This window comes from Polypterus senegalus, chromosome 5 (assembly GCF_016835505.1).
Source record: "Polypterus senegalus isolate Bchr_013 chromosome 5, ASM1683550v1, whole genome shotgun sequence".
NCBI classification, from domain to species: Eukaryota; Metazoa; Chordata; class Cladistia; order Polypteriformes; family Polypteridae; genus Polypterus; species Polypterus senegalus.
In genome coordinates this window covers 144,778,406-144,799,852 of record NC_053158.1, presented here as the reverse complement: position 1 = coordinate 144,799,852, position 21,447 = coordinate 144,778,406, and the positions used below count along the sequence as shown (strand labels likewise).

At 36.0% G+C, this 21,447-nt stretch overlaps 1 protein-coding gene across 2 annotated transcripts in view; it reads right to left on the bottom strand.

Annotated features, from left to right (window-relative positions):
* Window positions 1-21,447, bottom strand: part of ripk1l (receptor (TNFRSF)-interacting serine-threonine kinase 1, like) — a 71,812-nt gene that overhangs the window by 3,999 nt on the left and 46,366 nt on the right. Inside the window, exons 7-11 of one of the 2 annotated variants that reach the window (XM_039753437.1) lie at window positions 19,949-20,025; window positions 10,577-10,652; window positions 8,169-8,735; window positions 7,661-7,744; window positions 5,121-5,246 (exon numbers count right to left, since the gene is read on the bottom strand). In XM_039753437.1, coding sequence (XP_039609371.1) covers window positions 5,121-5,246; window positions 7,661-7,744; window positions 8,169-8,735; window positions 10,577-10,652; window positions 19,949-20,025 — 930 coding nt within the window. The remainder of the gene's footprint in view (window positions 1-5,120; window positions 5,247-7,660; window positions 7,745-8,168; window positions 8,736-10,576; window positions 10,653-19,948; window positions 20,026-21,447) is intronic. The other variant, XM_039753438.1, reaches the window with a different exon arrangement.

Below are 21,447 nucleotides of genomic sequence, written 5' to 3'. Positions count from 1 at the left end.
GCACTGATTAAAAGCTTGTTTAAAAATAAATGTTTTTAGTTGTTTTTTAAAAGAATCAGACTCAACTACACGCAGACCACTAGGCAGGCTATTCCATAGTCTTGGTGCCACAGACACTGGTGGCAATTAAAATGCAGTACGAAGTGAGCATCCACATTGATGTTGTTGACTTAAAATATGCAATTAAGGGTGGCTCCTTTTTAATAATAATGATTATTTACATTTATATAGTGCTTTTCTTACTGCTCAAAGCACACTCCATGCTGGGGGGGACCTGATCCGTGAACCCACGATCTTCTTACTGTGTGACAGCAGCACTACCACTATATGTACATCTTTCTCTTTCATCATTATAGATGAAAAATAAAAGGGACCAGAAGCCATATGAAACCGAACCTGTGTGTTTCAGGACAAAGCGATTCAGCAAAGTAAGTTTTGCTTATGTGTGTAATACTACCATCATGAGTTTATTAGCCATGATTAAACAGATTTTGTCCTAATGATGCTTGTGCAAACAGGTTGTTTGAGATAGTAGTGGGAATCAATATGAGGCTATCAAATGCTATCTCAAGCTGTACTTTGCGCCCATTTATCTTAAGGTGCCATGCGATGAGTAGCAATGTGAAAGACTGTAGCTTTAAGAATGACTGGATGCTAATTCACCACAATAAAGAGTAATAATAATAATAATAATACATTACCTACGATAAAGAGAACATGTAAAAATAACAGCTTTTAGCATACTCAACTCTCACCCCTTGATCTTACCAACTATGGCTTCTATTCAGATAAAAGTATTAAATAATATTCTCCACTCAACTTTCTCATATACTCAGAGATTATATAATAACCAGTAACGGCTCACATTTGACTTGAGCAATAATAGTTTTCATACTCTTTCTCTGTAGTTTAGCATTCGTTTGCTCCGAGGTTGATGCGCTTCTTTTCTCTACCCTTGTGTCCAGCATCTTCTCTTCTTTCGTCTGCATTCTTTTCGCGTTAAAGCTGATTAAGTCAGTGTGTGTTGCAATTATTTAGTACGTTTTCCTTGATTTTTCACTTAAGCTGGCACTCGTCTTCAATGTGCCTCAAGAATGATTTAAGATATGAAGAGGTACGGGAAGTGACAGCGAAAGTGGTAGGGATGAGAACTTCGCCTGTACGCATGCGCCGCACAGCCGCCCTGCTGGCCGCTGCCAAGAGTTGATTATATAATAAAAAAAAAATAAAAATAAAAAGAGGAATAACCTTGGAGGTCAATCATCACCCCGAAAGTGGATAGTAGATGTCACGTAGCATATGTGTACCAAATTTCAGGTCAATAGGTCAAACAGTTTGCGAGCTAAAGGTGATTTAAAATCCTGGACAGACAAATGAACAGCCACGGTAGCGTATTATATATAAAGATTGTATGAATATGTCAACTTGTGAAACAAAACATGTACCTATTCAAATTTCAAGTTTATTTGATAGTTCTTTTACCTGATTAGATACATTTCCAATTACAGTGTTTTGTTTTTGTATCATGTAATTTCTAGCACTGTTGATAATTTAAATAACAATTAAAAATTATAATAAGTGCAACGTAGTTAACTCTGTCATTCTGTTTATAAGAAAAATCAGAGCGTAAACATGTAGGCAACTAATTAACTTCTTCTGCCTTTGTGATGCTGTTTGCTTTTTAACTCTCAATTTCAAATAAAAAATTCAATTTAGGTAATAAAAAAAGTTCAGGCAATCCAAAAAATACTGAAAAGGAGAAGAAATGCCAATTAATTCACAAACAGTACAAAACTGATGAAAGATCAAAGCATATATGAAATACAATCTGTGGAATTAAATGTAAGGTCAAATAAGTAAATACATAGCGCAAATCAGAAATGTACGTTATGTTAATTTTAAAATTTTTAAATTGAAGTATATCTATACTTTTATTAAAAATGATCTCTTAATGGAAAAATTATAAAACAATGATTTCACTGATCATAATATAATTTATTAAATTAGTTCAAACCACCACCGTAATTACCAATAAAACAAATTTCGTGTAACAACGAAAAACAAACTTATCAAATGTAAGTACAGGTAAAATTCCGTTACAATGAACTCCCAGGGACCTAAAAAATATTTTGTTGTAATGAAAATTTCGTTGTAATGAGATTCTGTCATTTCAATAGCTTCTTTCGCGTTAATTTTAATCTCCTCCTGCCTACAAGTTATGCTGACGAGAATTTTTCTCAGCATCTCCTTGCGATAATACACTTTCAGGGTGCGAATGATGCCCAAATCCAATGGCTGAAGCACTGCTGTGCAATTGGGTGGAAGGAATTCAATGCAAACATTATCTGAATGTGGAAGCATATTGTGGGCAGCACAGTTATCAATCAGGAGCCGAATCATCCTTTTCTTCTTCATATTGTAAGGTTTCTGACCTCTTTTGAGATACACCCCACATCCCCCATCCAACGGGAATGTCATGCTGAAGTGTGTCCTGAAGCATGATTGCAGCGCCTATGGAAGACTGTTTGACCGTTGTCAGGGCAGGGCAAAAACAGGCTCATAGCTCTGCAGTGAAGCGACATAGAAGCAAATCATAAAAGATCAGGTCGCGCTATAAGTCCCTGTCTTGCACCCCAAAACACGAGGCTGAATCTCAGTACTTTAGTAAAACCAGCTTTATAAAGCTTGAAACAGGAACAGCACAGTTATTTATTGCAGCGTGATCTGCCACTCTGCTATACACAGACACAGCAGTCAGGCAGGGTTGTGGCCAGATCAGTGATCAAGTAATCCTGTTACCTGCATTTAACAATGTACCTTGCACCACCCATCAAGATCTTTTCTGTTTGCTTTGCTGGAGTGACGCAGCATAGTTTTAAGCCTGCTCCTGCCCTGGCAACAGATAAACAGTCTTCCATAGACACGGAGATCGGACTTCGGGATGCTCTTCGGCGTTCTGTCTAGTTGGGTGAGGTCCCAACAGAGTTTACAAACCTCACATTTTCTTGAATGAGTGCCGCATTATTAGGAATGTTTCTTGAACAAGCATTACAGAACAACATGAAAACTGCTTTTTCCAATGTCTTCAAATGCAGCAGTTCACATATGTTTGCAAACTGAGATTTTTCTTCTTGTTTTTGCTTGGTCTTTCAAAAAAGTTGACAGCGTCAATGATAAAATTCTGAATTCAATGGCAACGTCTTTTTTCTTTTTTTCGCAATCGAGAGCTGCAAAAATGTAGAGTTTTTTTTTCCTAATATGAACTGTTATCATTTTTTTCCTGTCTGCCAAAGTTTCTATAGGAGGTTGACAATGAGCTAAATTCCAATGGATGTTTTTCAATTGTTGATGAGCAATAAGCAAAAGGTATAACTGAAAACCGCAAGAAACAAAAAAGGAAAAAAAAAAAAACAGTACGAGGAAAGTTCAAAGAAAGAAAAAAAATACAATGTTTCGGTTTGGGGATCGTTGTGCACAACTGAGCTGCGGCCACAGAACTAACTGCTCTGCAGATGATTCATTCAGGCATTTCAAGGTCTTTTAAGCACTTCGCTGTTATGAAAGTATCTGATGAATGTATTTCGTAGTAACGAGATTCCTATAGACTCGTGTCATATGGGGAAACTGTCGAGACCATACTTCGTTGTAATGATATTTGTTGTAACAGAATTTTACCTGTACTCCTATTTAGCCAATCATAGGTGATAAGTATTGAAAACAAATACTTACTAACACTAAGTTGTGTAATTTCACCAATGAATTAATAATCTTTTGTAAAAAAATTTAAAGCCAGCACAATGAAGAAAATTACACAAACAATATTAAATCACTAACAGCTCTGTATTTTAAGCACAAAACCAAAAAAGCAAAAAGTAAATTTCAAAAAACCACAGCTCAAAACAATTGTGGAACACAATTTGCCTTAAGAAAAGACAGCAACAAGTTTCTAAATGTCGAAAATATGATAATCTGTTTAACAGATAAACCTGCTTCAACTCTATCACAGAATCAACTGTCAAGAAAGCATATTGAAATGCTGTCAGTCAATCTAGAAAATCCCTAGTTTTGGGTAAAAAAGATAAACACAAATTTAAAAACGTCAATCCTACGAGGCAATAAACTTTTATTATACCAGATGTGTCACAATGATCCATACCAAATTATCGGAATTATACTTCCGTATACTAACTATAGTTAATTATTTTGTTAAGGGCATTGAGGAGTGTCAATTTGCCAGTCTTTTCTAAAGCACCACACATCCATCCATCAATCATAAAAAAATCTGGATAATCTGATCAAAGTGAAATTTCAAACCTGATTGTTTTTTGTGGTCAGTTAAATACCATTTCCAGTCACCTGATCAAGGTCAAAATTTATATCTAACGATAAGTAGTGATCATGCAAAATTTTAATTATTTATTTCTATTTATATAATGGTAGTGTAGTATTGCATATGTAATAGAGCTGATACTTGTTATGGTATCATTTCCAGTTTTCTGATTAAGGCGAAATTCTATATCTATGTGTTTCTTAACTAACAACGATATCAAATTTCAATTATTTTTCTCTTCTTATAAAGGAATTTCACATGAAAAACTACCATACAAGATTTTTATTAATTGTTATTTACACTATGTATCAGTTTATTTGAAAAACTTTAAAATGCGTTCAGGTAAAGTACAACGTCCAGTTGACATAAGTTGACAGAAGTTGAGAGAAAACTAACATTTTGATACAACACCCATATGCCAAATTTCATTTATCTAGCTCAAAGCATTCTCAAGTTATTGTGTTTCCATACATACACACACACACACGGAGACAGACAGACAGATAATTGCAAAAATGGTCAAAATGTGTTCAGGAGTGCATGAAATGTGGAGATTCATCAAAATCTTGAGGTTGAATTTTCTATACTAATACGAGAAAGTAAAAACCAAATCATAACTCCCTAACTCACAAATCAAATCATAAAGAATACAGTTCATTGTATCAAAAGAGCTGTGTAATAAAAACCTACTTGTCACCAGGGTTATGGTGACAAGTATTCATAGTATTTTTCAAATAATATTTTTATGTTAGTATTCCCAAAATGACAGTAGTCCTATCAAAGTCCTTACCATAGGTTTTTATCATGTCTTCTATATTTTCATGGAGATTCTCAAAAGAACTGAAGGCCTGGTTTCCAATACTCATATAATTATTATGGCCAATCTGCATCCCAGTGACGTTATTTATATAAAGACCTGCAAGAACAAAGGGTGGGTGAAGGAAGGAATAACACAGACTGGTAACAGTTTCTGTTTTCATAAAAAAAAAATAGTGAACCTCATTTTTACAGGAGTGTGGAAGTCTTCTTTTCCCAATAAAAATGAGTATAGGGTAAATAGTTTTATTAAAATGTACCTTAGAGCAAGTAAACTAAATTGGACGAAATACAAGTGAAATTAGTATTTTAGTATTTAGATTGTAAATTTAAACGAAACTAAACAAATTGGGTACAATTACTATAAGTGAATAAATGTGGCCCCATTGTGGTGAAAAAATTAAGTCCACTTTATTATGTGTTGAATAGATACATTGGAAATTTTATTGGCATGACTTGCAAATGAGCACCTCATCCTCATAATACCTTCACAACTACAGCAGCTCTGAATGTGTGGACATCAATGACATGCACAAGCTAACATTGATCTGCTAATACAAGAATGCTGCTCTGTTTCAGGACTCCAAACCAGTGTGAAAACTGAATTTTTGGGGGAGTTGTTAGAAAGGTTGATAATTAATGCTTTAGTGTGTATTTTTTTAAAGTTCTGCTGGATTAGTTTGAATAAAAATAACCATTTATTTATTAGTCATAAGTAGATTACCTTGTAGCCCTTCCTTATTAATTTAAAGTATATTACATAACATTAGCCTTGTCATATTAAATCATTAGACGGTTAAAGACTTAAAAATATCACCAGGAGAAAACAGACAAAGAGAGGTCTTGGCCTATAACAGTGTTTCCCAACCTTGGTCCTGGGGGGCACACTGTGGCGGCAGGTTTTTGTTCCAACCAGCTTCTGTTTTTAATTGGACTCCTGAGCTAATTAAGTGATGTGTTATTTCCCAAGTTCTGTGTTTTGGGAACAATATACAAATTAGAAAACCAAGTTTGCAAAAAAAAAAAATAAAAAAAATGTATGTTTGTATGTATGTATGTATATATATATATATATATATATATATATATATATATATATATATATATATATATATATATATATATATACATATATATATTTTACATACATTTTTTTTTTATTTTTAGTATATTAAAATGTACCAAGCAGTTATATGGGAATAATGTATTTTTTTTTCTTTTTAACAAAATTTTTATCTTGATTTTCATTCTACTTTTCTAGGTGTTCTGATTGTTTAATTAATCCTTTATTTACTAATTAGTGGGTCTGACGCTAAAGTACTTGCAGCCTTTGGATTATTCAGCGTGGTTTGCCCGCTTGTCTGCTAATTATTAATTGCTATTAATAAGATATCCCATGAAGGGGAAAAACTGCACAAAGAAAGGGCAAAATATAATGAAATCAACAAAAGAGAGTTAAGGATTTAAATCTATAGCAAAAGCAGAAATATTTCTAAATGTTTTATAAATGTAAAAATCATGCTGCTGTGCCTTTCTGAATGTAGAATAAAAGAAAAATAATACCAACTAATTAAATGAGATCAGTGTTATCAGGTGTTGTCACTGATTAGGAATCTGGTTGGAACAAAAACCTGCAGCCACAGTGTGCCCCGCAGGACCGATGTTGGGAAATAATGGCCTAAAACATTGCTGGAGTGCCTCATTTTCATCTGACAATATTCGTAAACTGCATATTTATTATCAAGTTCTTTATTCTCTATAATATTGTGAAAACCAAAATGAGCTCATACACTGGACTTAAACATGGGCATAGCATTTGGCACCAAAATCTCAGTGGGTGCACCATACACAGTAATTTAGAGGTATGGGATTTTAATTTTGTTATGAAATTACCAATTAAATACATTGTTTCCAAATGCATGGATGGAAAAAAAATCACAATATACTGTACATCTCTGGGGTAATAATTATGTACTATGACCAAAATGAATACAACACCTAAAAATTACATTTTTTTTTTTACTTATGTCATGTGTTTTATACTGATAATGAAGAAAATTTTTCTCTCATGTTTTCATGGAGAACAGACATAATAACAAGTTTATGATAGAATGGCATTCTATTGTGATGCAGGACCACTGTAAACAACACCAAAATTGTCCATGGAAAAGAATATCTCATGTTACATAATGTACATGTCAGTTACCCAGTTGTATGCTCACAATGTGCAAACACATACATTTTTTGGCTAGAATATTTTTAAATAAACGTTTCCGTAAAAATCAGTGCAGGTCATTAACAGGAAACACAACTGAAGACAGAACTCTTGAGAAAATGACGAGGTGGATCTTTAATTCAAAGATTCAATCCCATGTGAACTGTGTTTATTCTCACTGATCTCTGAGGTTATAAATCTCAGTTTACTGAAGAGCTGCTCATAAAGACTCAAAATATCCATGATTTTAGAACTGTCATTTTTTGACTTTTGGTGTACTGTATTTAGTGCAGGCTTACCTGAACCTGTTTGTATTCCAGGTATAGGTAAAAAAGAACCGTCTAGCCCAGCACGGGAATCAAAAGTAGGGATGTTAGTATTTCCTGTTGAAACAATGCATTATTAGCTTGCAAATAAAAAAGGCAGTGCTGAGGATTTCAAGTTTTGCAGTTACACTTTTGTAAAAAGCAAAGCAAAGCAAACCATTTATGTAGCCTTAGAGTAAAAACTGAGCCCAACAAAAAAAAAAAATTCTGACATCTAACTCTTGGAGCCATAGTCCTTAATGAATTCTGGAAACCATTCTTGCTCACTAAGCAACCATGGGTATCACTTTATACCTTTGAAAATATGTTTATTGTATCAATGACTTTGAATAATTATATGTTTGCACCACTTCATGAATTAGTTCATGACCAGTATTAAAATTTGTAAATCTCACTGGTTGTGTATATTTAATAAGCCTACTGCAAGACTAACACTCTGAACACTCTGAATTCTATTAAATTTCAAAGAATAAATACCTACCCATTTCTGTTGATGGGTAATTATTTTGAGGTGTCATTGGTGTCTCTGAAATAGTATCTGGATTATTAGATTCAGGAATTGGATATCCAGCTGGTCTAGAAATCATACGAGGCAATGGCACATTATAAACTGGAGTTTTTGGCATTCCAGCATATGCCTGATTGCTATATCTAGGAAAATTCTGTTGATTTCTTTCAGTTTCTTCACCAATGGGAAAGAAGGAAAGATGGTGACTTTCTGAGACAGGAAAGCCAACAGGTACTTCATTTTCAGATGGTAGCCTGCTTTGAGCAAAAGATTTCTTTTCATAATGAGGATTACTAGAAACTCTTCTGTTTCGTTCTTCGTAAACTGGATCTGCACGGCTGCCAGAAACTTGGCTCCTTTGCTGATCCAGGCGGCTGCCATGTGCATGGTACATCCACTCTTCATCCAGCTTTTGCTGCAGGATGTCATTGTCAGACTGTGCATCTATCTGTATAGAAGTCTGGCGATTAAAGGCAGCAATATTGACTAGTTCATTACTTTCCTCTGAAGATCCTTGGGAGTGCAGAGAATATGGATGATCTGACAAAAAATAAAGTAATCAGAGTAATTTTATAGTAAAAACCATGTCCTGCACAGTACAGTTTCTATAACATAATGTTTCAACAAATTTCTCCTTTAGAGTAGTTCCTGATTTTGAACTTCAGGCATATAATATATGTATACATAATTTTTACAAGTTTCCTGGCCCTAAAAATGGACTCCTTTTATTGAAATTATAACATACATGGAAAATTTACACATTTAATTTAGCAATAACAGTAGTTATCAAACAAACCCTACCAAGACATTGTCCTTCATTAAATACTGGTCAATAAAACTTTACCTGTGCTTTATCACCTCAAATTTAGCATTCTGTTATCCTTCTTGGGCTTTTCCAACTATTTCATGATCCTTCTTGGTACAATGATGCTCAGGATAATTCAATAAGACATGCAAGCAACACACATGACAAGTTCATTGAAACAGCACACGAATGTAGGCTACTGTGAAGACAGTCTATGTATGCAGAATCAATTGTGAGAATTAAGAAGACTATGATAGTGCATTATCAACATCTAGCCTTGCCCTTAACATCCAGCCACGTTCCTTTGCAAAGCCTGCAGCTACAGGTTCACTGAGAATGCAATTGGGTTTTAGCACTATCATCTGTGTTTGATCTTTGTGATGATGAAAATTCAAAATCACTATAGTGTGTAATTCAGGGGATCTGTATATAAAGTATTTTCTATCTAATAAATACAATTAGAATACATAAGTTAAAAATGTTAGGTGATTTATTGGTGTTAATCTAAATGGATATTTAACAGTAATAATGAGATAAAAGAGAAAAAGAAGAAGAAGAAGAATGAAGTGGATTACATTGATGCCCTCAATGTTATTGATTTCTGAGCTTGTTGGGCTGAATGGCCAGTTTTCATCAAATTTGCTTTTACCTTTTTAATGTAGTAGTGGTAGTAGGAAAGATTTAAATATTCCTGATTGCAAATTAAACAATACTGCCTGATAAATTGCAGCAACACAATTTACTTTTATTATCCTCATTTTCCTAATGTATTACACAGTCATAATTTGATCTGTTAAGCAGCATGCAATTGTATACATTCACATGCTTACCAGAGCCCTGTAACTAGTATACAGATAAAATGCACTTTTTAAAAATATACATAATGTGAATCCAGAAAAAAAAATCCAGATTTGGTTAAACACAAAGTAAAACAAAAGAAATCTGAAACTGATTAAGAACTAACTGTATTGATATTATTGCTGAGATATGGCCAGTTAACAACAGATTACAGTAAAGCACAAATGCCAATCAGCAGCTTCCCTGGAGAAAATACATTACTTGAGGACCCACAGTCAGTTATTATATGAAGTCATAGCCAAGTTAGATACAGTCACAGCATTAACATTTTTCTTTTCAGTGTTATAATTAAGATTAGTACAGTATATTTATAAGACAGGCACTAGAAACTCTGCTTCTTTTAGTACATGAAAATTGGGCATGCATTTTCATAAAACAATTGCATTTAAAATCTTTGGTGTCATAAGGATATGTTAAAGAGGATTAAACACAAGTTAACTTTAATTACACATTTATTACAAATATGGAGTGACACATGTTTCTTTTTAACTGTAAAAATGATGATTCTCCTTTCTATAATATAAATAAATATTCTCCAGTGAGAGAAACATTGCATTTTGGTACTTTCAGTGTGGTAAGAATGAATTTCTTGTTCACCTGAAAACTAACAATAAGTATTACAATTGTTGTTTGTCCAACCTGAGCATAATTTATGAAGTATGTATAAATGAGCACATGAAAAAGTATATGGTATAAAATACTATTATGAAATAGTTACCTGATTCAGAAGGTGATGATTCAATTGTTAGTGACTTCATTTTTTCTATACATTCCTTTGGACCCTGATAAGCTTTCTAGAAATTAAAAGAATATGCAACACTGTCAATGGATATTTTATTATATTTAATGGTAACCTTATCACAAAGGGCAGAATAAAACAATATAAATATTGATGCACATTCTTACATTTGGACCATACACAAGTCTAACACCTATAGAACTGAGCATTTCACGGAGTGTGATTCCGTCTTGAAATACTATGATTTCAAGCACAACTCCTTCCCTTTCCTGGCTGCACCAGGAAAATCATAAAATATTATTTCAGCCTAGTATAATAAGTAAAAATGCAAAGCAAAAGGAACTCATTTGGCTATGGATACACACAATAGTCTTCAGTGTTATTCAAGTCTATGTCAAATATTAAAAAGATTTCCATTGCACAGTTATTATACAAAGATATGCAGAAAACAATTGTTTCTTTATTGTGTACATCACAGCTTTTCCACTTTCTTGCAACATTTATTAATTTATTATTATCTAATTAATAAATAAGAAATCATTTATTTATTTATCTCTCTATCTATTGTTAAGCACACATTTTAAATATTTTCACAGGAAGCACAACACTGCATTAATTTGGGTTTTAAATATGTTGCTTTAATTAAGGTGGCACAGTGATTACAAGTGCTTCTTTACATTTTAAGGAACCTAAGAGGATCTGTCAGCTCTGTCACTGTTTGGAGTACAGTGGGGGAAATAAGTATTGAACGCGTCAACATTTGTTTCAGTAAATATATTCCCAATGAGGCTCTTCATATGAAATTCTTACCAGACAATGTTACATAACTTATGAAATCCACAAAAATAAAGAAATAAATAATAAATTCCATAAACAAAGGTACTGTAAGTGTAATGTTACAATGTAAGAAAAACATTTTTTAGACTGGTTCTAATGATAGTACATCACTGCATAATGTCAAACTTTTGGTGTGGATATTATTTTATCTTTATCTATAATGCTAATGACTAGGCTATTCCTCACTTCTGCACGCTCAACTAAATGCCTGCTTGAGTTCTGTACTTCCATTCGCTGCCAATGTAGTTATACTAGAGTGACATTCCCCATCCGTTACATTACACATGGTATCATACAAATTATTTATTAAAAATACAAGACACAAGCCTGATCAGCTCTCCAGGGTAGGAGACAAGCTGAACTTTGATCTAGGTACACACACAGTTATGTTTTCCTATGGCAAATGTTTCATCATTAGAGGACTTTAAACAGCATTCATGGTGTAACTTTTATTAATGGCAAAAGCTACTTAACACTTTCTAAGTGGAGTATTTTGTCTACTAAACTTCTATAAATATATGAAAAAACTAGCAAAATACCCGCGCTTCACAGCGGCGAAGTACTGCCTTAAAATTTTTATTAAGAAGAAAATTAAACCTTTTTAAACTGAGGGAAAATATACCAATAATTATTTGTTAAGGATCTCTTTGTATACCACATTGTGAGTTCGGCCCTCTGGTTGTAATATGACCAAGCTGTGCGCTGAGCTTACTCTTGAGCATGCAACGTACAGTTGGCCATGTGAACAGTAATCTTGTTTCAAATCTCACAGCTTGGATTGCTGCTGTCATAATCGGTTTGAGTTTCATGGTTTGTTTAAATTACGACAGTATTTGTAGGACGTGTTGAAGAGACATTCGGCATCTGTCAAACGTTGTAAGTATACAACCGGTTTCATCGATAACTTCGCATCCAGCTTTTGAGAGTTTAAACATTCATAAACATCAAATTGTCCACTACTGAAATCGTCACCTGTCAATCTAAGATGTTTAAGAGGCATTGGCGGTTGTCGAAAGGTGTAAAATATTTGGCCATTTCGGTACACTTGAAAGTGACAACCGAACAATTCACCGGCAGCCATCAACTCACATGCAGATGCATAGATGAAGGGCTTAAGCATTTCACTCTTCTAGTGCTCCTGTGTAGAATAATTATCTCCTGTACCGTCATCAGTCCACACCTTGAACCTGTCCCAGTCATTCAATACATAAGACACAATGTTCCTCCGGATATCAAGAGTGAGCCTGATATGGCCGTGCAATATGTAACACAGAGAATGGAAAAGGTAGGTGCCATCTCCGGGCATGGAAACCACTCGGTAAGTGACAGTTCTTTGATCGATTGTGATCACTTCAAAGACATGTTAATGGGGGTACGGATGGAATGATAAAGGAAATGGGTACCTGAACAATGTAAAGTAAGTCTAAAATACCTACACAATAACTATAATCGTAATAAATGAACAATAAAACAGCGGAGAAGCCGTGGATTAAATAAAAAGGCTTCGGTTATCACCAGCGAGACGTGAATCCCGTGGCAAAGCAAGGAAGAGAATGTAAAGACTGGAGGGATGGATGGCCTTATATAGGCAGGCAGCCAACAACGTTGGAGGCGTTGCAATGGGGGACCCAACGCCGCCTCACACGGTGACTGAGCTGCAGGCTATGAACGTATATATGTACGTAAATATGATTCAGTTAGCGTTGGGAACCCGCGTACCAAATTTCTTGAAGATGGGCCCATAAGTAACAAAGACCATTGAAAAGTTCAGTATGGCGGCCGACAGTGGCATCATACCACTGAAATAAGTACCAAATTTCAGCCTTCTACCTACACGGGAAGTTGGAGAATTAGTGACGTTGGAAAGTTCAATATGGTGGCTGACAGTGGCGTCATACCACTGAAATAAGTACGTACATTGGTTTCAGTTAGCGCATGGAAGCCGCCTACCAAATTTCGTGAAGATGGGGCCATGAATAAGAAAATTCAACATGGCAGACGTTGTTGACCGTTATGACTGTTACGTGTAGAATTTCGAAATGAAACCTGCTTAACTTTTGTAAGTAAGCTGTAAGGAATGAGCCTGCCAAATTTCAGCCTTCTACCTACACGGGATGTTGGAGAATTAGTGACGTTGGAAAGTTCAATATGGCGGCTGACAGTAGCGTCATACCATTGAAATAGGTACGTACATTGGTTTTGGTTAGCGCAGGGAAACCGCCTACAAAATTTCGTGAAGATGGGGCCATGAATAAGAAAGTTCAACATGGCGGACATTGTTGACCGTTATGCGTAGAATTTCGAAATGAAACCTGCTTAACTTTTGTAAGTAAGCTGTAAAGAACGAGCCTGCCAAATTTCAGTCTTCTACCTACACGGGAAGTTGGAGAATTAGTGACTTTGGAAAGTTCAATATGGCGGCCATAGAGATAAAATTTAAACATTTCCATGCTCATTATAAAGTGTTGACCACATGTTAAGTTGGCAACAATTAATTTCTTGTGTGACACTGGCACTTTCTACTATTCCACATGCATTTTGCTGATTCTCTAATAAATTGTTAAGGCTAAGACATTGCATTAAGAGATGCACTGCTCCTAACTTCAATTTCTTTCACAGAACATCTACTTGTATCTGATTCGGAATCTGCATGCCGATTTCAAAGTGCTATAGTGTGTGAAAGTGTCATGTGAGCAGTTCATACCATGATAATACCAAAAATATTTTAAATATTAATTAAAAACTGAGCAGGATGTTGTGACAGTATTTCAGTACTTAATTGCTGCAATAGGAGGGGATATTGGACTCAAATTCTGCCTGGGACAGAGGGCATTTTGTCCCCAGATGGTACTATAAAGTAGATTGGTTACGGGAGACAGTCATCCATGATACTACAGATCCCAGAAACACTAGGTGGCAGTGCCTTTGGGCCAATGCACCCATGTATACACCTGCAGGGTGTGTTGTGAATTTCAGTCCTGAACATTCCCTGCTTGACACCATGGGTGTTGCCAGGGTAGCTATTCCCATCTTGTGGGGCTTCCGACTGACCCGGAAATATTTCCGTCATGCAATTGTGCAGCACCGGAAGTGTTCCCAGGTCTGGAGTAAAAAGGGCTATTTGTTTGATATTATGTCCTGCACTGGTCATGTTGTAAAAAGCAATTAACACTGTTCAACCAGCTGGAAAAATAAACTTAAGTAAAAAGTAATATTTTTTGATACAGTTTATAAAAAATACATCCATACTGTCTATACATATTTCACATATATATTTAAATAGCAGACACTCTTGGAGGTCTGTCAGTTTGTTCATATATCACAATGAAAACATGCGTATATGTATTAAAAAGCTTGGATATTCTAGTATTTGCATATACTGCTTAGTATGCAGTGTTTGTGAAAACACTGACATCAAGAGACCTTTCGGTGCTGTGCTATTCTTTCTCAGCTTGCTCCCTCCATAATGTGCATTCTTGCGTGTTCTCCTTTCCCTACATCAAACTGATGCTGGCTTTGTGCTTTGTATTCCATGGGGTGAGAAAACACTTGTAATGCCATTTCAAGTAAGTTTAAATTCATTTTTTACCTGACTGAAATAAATAAGGCACCAAGATTCAGATTTGTCTACTTTCTTCAACATGATAGTGAAACAATGTGAGTGATTAAAAGTGTGATATTTTTTAGTGATTATTTTCCAGTTGTATGCTGAAGGGAGGCAACAATTCATCATTTGGTTATCAATTTTCATTAATGCTGATAACAGCAAAGGGAGAGGATCTGTGAAAGTAAAAATGATATGCAAATACAGTCATGAGTGGAGAAAGACAGCAATTCACATCTAGATATCAGTGTTCAATGGAGCCAATTGTGGCAGTAATGAGGTTTTTGTGTAAAAAATAAAGAAAAATATTACCAAAGTTGTTTTCTGAATATATTTCTAAATACATTTTTAGAGTTACAATGACATAGGTAGTTCCAGTGTGGCTATTTAGGACAAGTCAAGGAAAGACAGGAGCATGACATGCACACTGACAAAACAATCAATTAAAAACTGAAAAACTCATTGGCACTGTCCACAGTGTTTCTTGTGTTAAACTGATGAAAACATAAGTAAAGCAGAGATCCAAATCTAAACAGTGGGCACCTGATAAATGTGGGAGGTATCTATTATAGGTTTGGCAAAGTTTTGGCCACTTCTGAGCTAACACGCAAGTGTGTCCAATGAGCCACAAAAACAACTAATACTAATCTCTGGCCAGTCCACTGATAAACAAATTATGACGGAATGCTTTTTTTCTCAGCTGTCAGCTAATTTAATTAATGCTACATTATCTCATAAACTGTGAATTACATCAACAGGACAATTAAAAAACAAGTCTAAAAGCTATGAATTTGGCTTTAATTTTTTTATATGAATTTAAGTACTGAAAACATTAATTCTGCAATTGATCACAGTCTGAAGAATGCTATAGGGAAATAGGGATGAAAGCATTCTTTCAAGTTTTGGATTTCTTACATTTGATTAAATAATTCATCCATCTGTCTGTCGGTCTTCTCACATGTTTATTAAATTCAGCATTGTGAAGAGTCAGTGCCTATTCCTATAAACATTGTGCACAAAATAGGAACCAACCCTGGATGTTGTACCAGTTCATCACTGGGCAAAACCCATGGGAACAACTCACAGTTTGCCATTTTAGAGCAGCCAGCCAATCTAACATATAATATATGGGCAAAATAAATGGTTGCACCATTCCAAATTATTGCGTTCAGGTGTTTGTCTCACCCATTGCTGATAGGTGCATAAAATCAAGCACATAGCCATAAAATCTTCTTTGACAAAAATTGGCAGTAGAATGGGGCATACTAAAGTGCTCAGTGACTTTAAACATGGCACTGTCATAAGTATGGCAGCTTTGTCACAAGTGACACTTGACATTTCTGCTGTACATTTCTGCCCTGATATTATTACTGTGAAGTGGAAGTGTCTGGGAGCAACAATAACTCAGCCACAAGGTCATAGGGCACGTAAATTTACAGAGCTACGCCACCCAGTACTGAAGTGCAAAATGCATAAAGAAATGGCTGTGGTATAGTGGGTCAATGGCGAAGCAGCTGGTCAGGTTTTTTAGTAAATAAATAATTAAATTGCTGGCTCGATTTCTGTGGGCGTGTGTGCTTGTATAGCTGCGGGAGGTTTGTGGGGTGATTAAGATGGAGCATGCCTGAATGTGAAGGTTGTTCTGTCTCAATTGATTCAATAGCTTTTTGCAGTTCATGATCAACACATTGTGCCTGCGGAGGAAGATAAAAGGGAGCTGGCACAGCAGAAAAGAGGAAAAAAGAAAATAAAAAAAGAACTGTGAGAACAGTGAGAACATAGGACAGCATCTTGTGAGAACTGTGAGAACATAAGACAGCATCACGGGGGAGAGGCAGGATGAGCCAGCCAATGAATGATTGGCGCTCCAGAGGCGGATTGTCCCCACTTAATATTGGGGAATACAGTGATCCCTCGCTATATCGCACTTCGACTTTCGCGGCTTCACTCCATCGCGGATTTTAAATGTAAGCATATCTAAATATATATCACTGATTTTTTGCTGATTCGCGGATTTCTGAGGACAATGGGTCTTTTAATTTATGGTACATGCTTCCTCAGTTTGTTTGCCCAGTTGATTTCATACAAGGGACACTATTGGCGGATGGCTGAGAAGCTACCCAATCAGAGCACGTACTAAGTATTAAATAAAACTCCTTAATGATATACGATATGCTTCCTGCGCGGTGCTTCGCACACTTAAAAGCTCTAACAGCCTGTATTGATTTTCCATTGTTTGCTTTTCTTTGCCTCTCTCACTCTCTCTGACATTCTCTGCTCCTGACGGAGGGGGTGTGAGCAGAGGGGCTGTTTGCACAGAGGCTGTTTGCTTAGAAGATACGGACGCTCCTGTAAAAAATGCTGAAAGACCATCTTCATATTGATCCCTTCATTGCGGCTGCTTTATCGCGGTGCTTGCATACTTAAAAGCGCAACAGCCCTATTGATTTTTGATTGTTTACTTTACTCTCTCTCTCTGACATTCTCCGCTCCTGACGCGCACCTTGAAGAGGAAGATATGTTTGCATTCTTTTAATTGTGAGAAAGGACTGTCATCTCTGTCTTGTCATGGAGCACAGTTTAAACATTTGACTAAAGGGTGTTATTTCATGTCTAGAGGGCTCTAATAATGTTAAAAAACATATTTAGAAGGTCGTAAACATGTTTTCAATGCTCTAACTGCGAAAAAATTAGATTTATAAATAAAGAATCCTACTTCGTGGAAATTCATTTATCTGTCTTGAGCGGATTAACCGCGATAAACGAGGGTTTACTGTATAACTGTGCGGAGAATATTTATAAACAGTGTGGGAGAGTTTCTAAGGGCTTAAAATATATAAAAATAACCATACAAACATATGGTTTCTACTTCACGGATCTTTACCTATCGCGGGGGGTTCTGGAACGCAACCCCTGCGATCGAGGAGGGATTACTGTAGTGGGTGCGTTGAAGAGGGAGTCCTACCCCAGGGAGCAAGAAGGATGATGGAGGACAACCGACCCTGAGTGGTCTGACTGACGCCGCCACTCGAGGCAGGTAAGACAGGGGTCAGAAGGAGTGGACTGTGCTTGCTAGTGTCTCCACCAGCTGAGCGATCAAAGGGTGAGTTGGGGAGACAAAAGGGGGTTGCACTGGGCTTGTCAGAGAGAACATGAAGGACCTAATGATTGATTTACTATGATTTTTAATCTCATGGATTGTCACTTGTTTATAAGGATTATTTATTTATCGAAGAGAGCACTGCACTTTATGGACACTATTTAGTTTTAATAAAAGCATTATGTTCACTTTTCCACCCACCACTTGCTTTGAGTGAATGTCCTCATTTGCCGGGCTCATCCATTGGGTACATTATCAGTGGTAGTGGGTTCAAGAGGCTCCCAGGATGCAACCAGTTGTGTGGAGCCAACCCACACCATCACAATGGCCTATCCTGCATTGCCTAACTAGTGTTGATCAACAAAGTTCTCCAAATATGCTGAATGCTGAAACAAATATGCTGTGTGGCCTTGTTCACAGAAAATTTTCCTGGAAATTCGGCATGCCGTTGGCTTAGATGAACATTTTTTCCCAGCACCGCATGATTTGTGAGGCCAGAGTGACATCACAGAACTGTAGCAGCCATGTGCAGAACTTTCTTGTGTACTGAATGGTTGCTGCCCATTTGCTTTGCCCATGCATTTATATCATAAAAAAAATGTAAGCATTTTATTTGAGGGTTACATTAACTAACCAAAAGGAAAATAATATAGTACTGTCACCAGATATATCACTGATCCCTGTCCGCCTGTGCAGAGCCACATGGATAAGATGCACTCATAATTAGCCATGTGTAGCTAGAACACAAAAGAAGCCCTAAGGGAACCCTCTCATTCCTTGTGTCAGAATGAGAGCCTGTAAAATAATATTAACCAAAGATTTAGTACTATTTACAAGGTGTTTCTATTATCATGATAGTGGAGGAAAGTGCAAAGTGCACCCAGAGCTATGACTTCAAACAATGAAATGATTTGGTCCCACGCTGCTGCTTCGTGGCAGGGCCATTGTGTACTAATAGCTAGTTTGAGGACAGTTGTTGTATTTTACTTGTGGTAATCATTATGTCTCTGTCTTTTGATGTTTGAGGCGCAGTGGTGCAATGGTTAGCACTGCTGCCTCACAACTTAGATCACATTTCTGGCAACAAGAGTTAGTCCAGCATTGTTGGCAAACACTCTCTTAGTTCTCTCACTTTAAAGACCAATGTGCCATTATATGAATCTAGTGGTATAGTAAATTTTAGCGGAGAAGAGATAATGGTCTTGCCCTTGGTTCCAGTGAAGGTTAAAGTTAATGGTAGAGCATGCAAAGACATTTTAGACTATTGAGTGCTTTCATCTTTGTGGCAATAGGTTGGGAAAGGTCCTTTTCTTTTCCAGCATAACTGTGCCATATACAAAGCTAGGTAGGGCCATTAACATTTGGTTTGACGAGTTAAGTTTGGAGGAACTTGGGTAGCTTGCACAGAACCCTAATGAAAAACTTACTGAATACATTTATAATTAACTGGAATACCAATTGCAAGTCAGTCTCTTCAACCAACATCATCACCTGACCTCACAGATGCTCATTTGGATGAATGGGCACACATTCCCATAGACATACTCCACAATCTTGTGGAAATTCTTCCAGAAGATTGGAGGCTGTTATTGCTGCAAAGGTAAGGCTAACTCCATATTAATGCGCATGGTTTTGGAATAGGATATCCAACAAACTCAAATATATGTGACTGTCAGGTGTCTACAAACCTTTGGCTATATAGTGTACATATCTTTTGGATCTAGTCAAAAAAAATGCAGAACCTGGAAGAAATGCCATGAAGATTCTTTTTGAAGATGCAATTAAAAAAAGTCTTTAACAATTTACTTACCCGAAGATCTCTTAAATCTCCTTCAACTCTGTGATACAAATTGTTCATGTAGAAAGGGCAAAAAATGGCATTACACTCTACAATGAAAAAAAAAGATATACTACATTATCCTCTAAATATACAATGTAAAAAAAACTAAAAAAACAAACAAAAAAAAACAATTAGGTAAAATGACTGAAACATTTTATATGTTACAAGCCTGTCGGAATGATACCTGTGCATTAATTTTTAAAGTATCCATGAATTTATATTTATCATGTAGAACTGAATAGTAAAATAATAACTGTGTTATTTACTTTGGCAGGAAAATACTTAATAAAGTAATATCTCTTCAAAAGATGAAAAAGTTAACTGTGAAACAATTCTTGATTATTGGTATAGTCCAGCACTTCCCGATTGGGGGTGCTCGCACACCGGTGCCAGAATCCAACGAGGAAGAAAAATAAAAATTATTATTTGTACAAAATCTTAATTTATCTAACCATTCCTAAATAATTAAATGGGCAGGATATTTCATATCAGTGCAATACGTTGTTAACGGATGACTTCCGCTCTTACGCGCACAGTGCTGCGTGGGTATTATATATATCATATCTGTTCAAGTTCTATTTAAATTTTAAATATAAGTAAGTTTTATTTAGTCGACAGAAATATCTTTGGTAGGAATGCAAGTTAAATTTAGTCATCATTGCATAAATTTTTCTTCACCATAGAAATTTAAAGACTAAATTCAACTTACATTCCTACCAAAGATATTTCTGTCCACTAAATAGAACCTACTTATATCCAAAAAGAACTTGAAAAGATATATTTTTTTGAATCTGACCGCGCATTTTATATCGACTTGACGCACACTACATCAAGCCCGCGTGCTATTATGCTCTTGCCTGCCTGCCTCAATAAGTCACCGTCGCTTTGCTCTTACTTTTTTACTGTTCATTTAATCATGGCTAGTCACAAAAAAATTAGAAAATGGCAGGAGGATTACACTAAGTATGGCTTTACCAAACCAATTATTGATGGAGAATAAAGTATCCATTATTCATAAAGCTTCAATTGGTGATCTGTTTTTCTGCGTTAACCTCATATTTTTTCATACCTCTTCTCAAACCAAGGGGGTGCGAAATCTGCCTCGTCCGTCACAGGGGGTGCAAGGGTAAAACGAATCGGGAAGCGCTGGTATAGTCCAAACATCAGTTATAAATGTGAGTTTAATGGGTGTGGTTAGCTGGGATTTCAGCTTTTGCATCTCCTTATTGAATGTTTTTTTATGCATCTGGGGATTCATGCATAACGCTGTGCGTAGAATTTGCACTATAACATGACATAAGCACAAAAGCCGAAATGTGCTTATGCACAGAAAAATCTTGATCCAGGAATCTGTGCGTACTCCAACTTCCATGTTCTTCCGCTCCATAAATCACGGTCAGTGTGAAAAGTAACGCTCGTGCACGCGGCTTCTGTCCCGCCCCCAACTCCTCCCAGAATTACACCTCTAT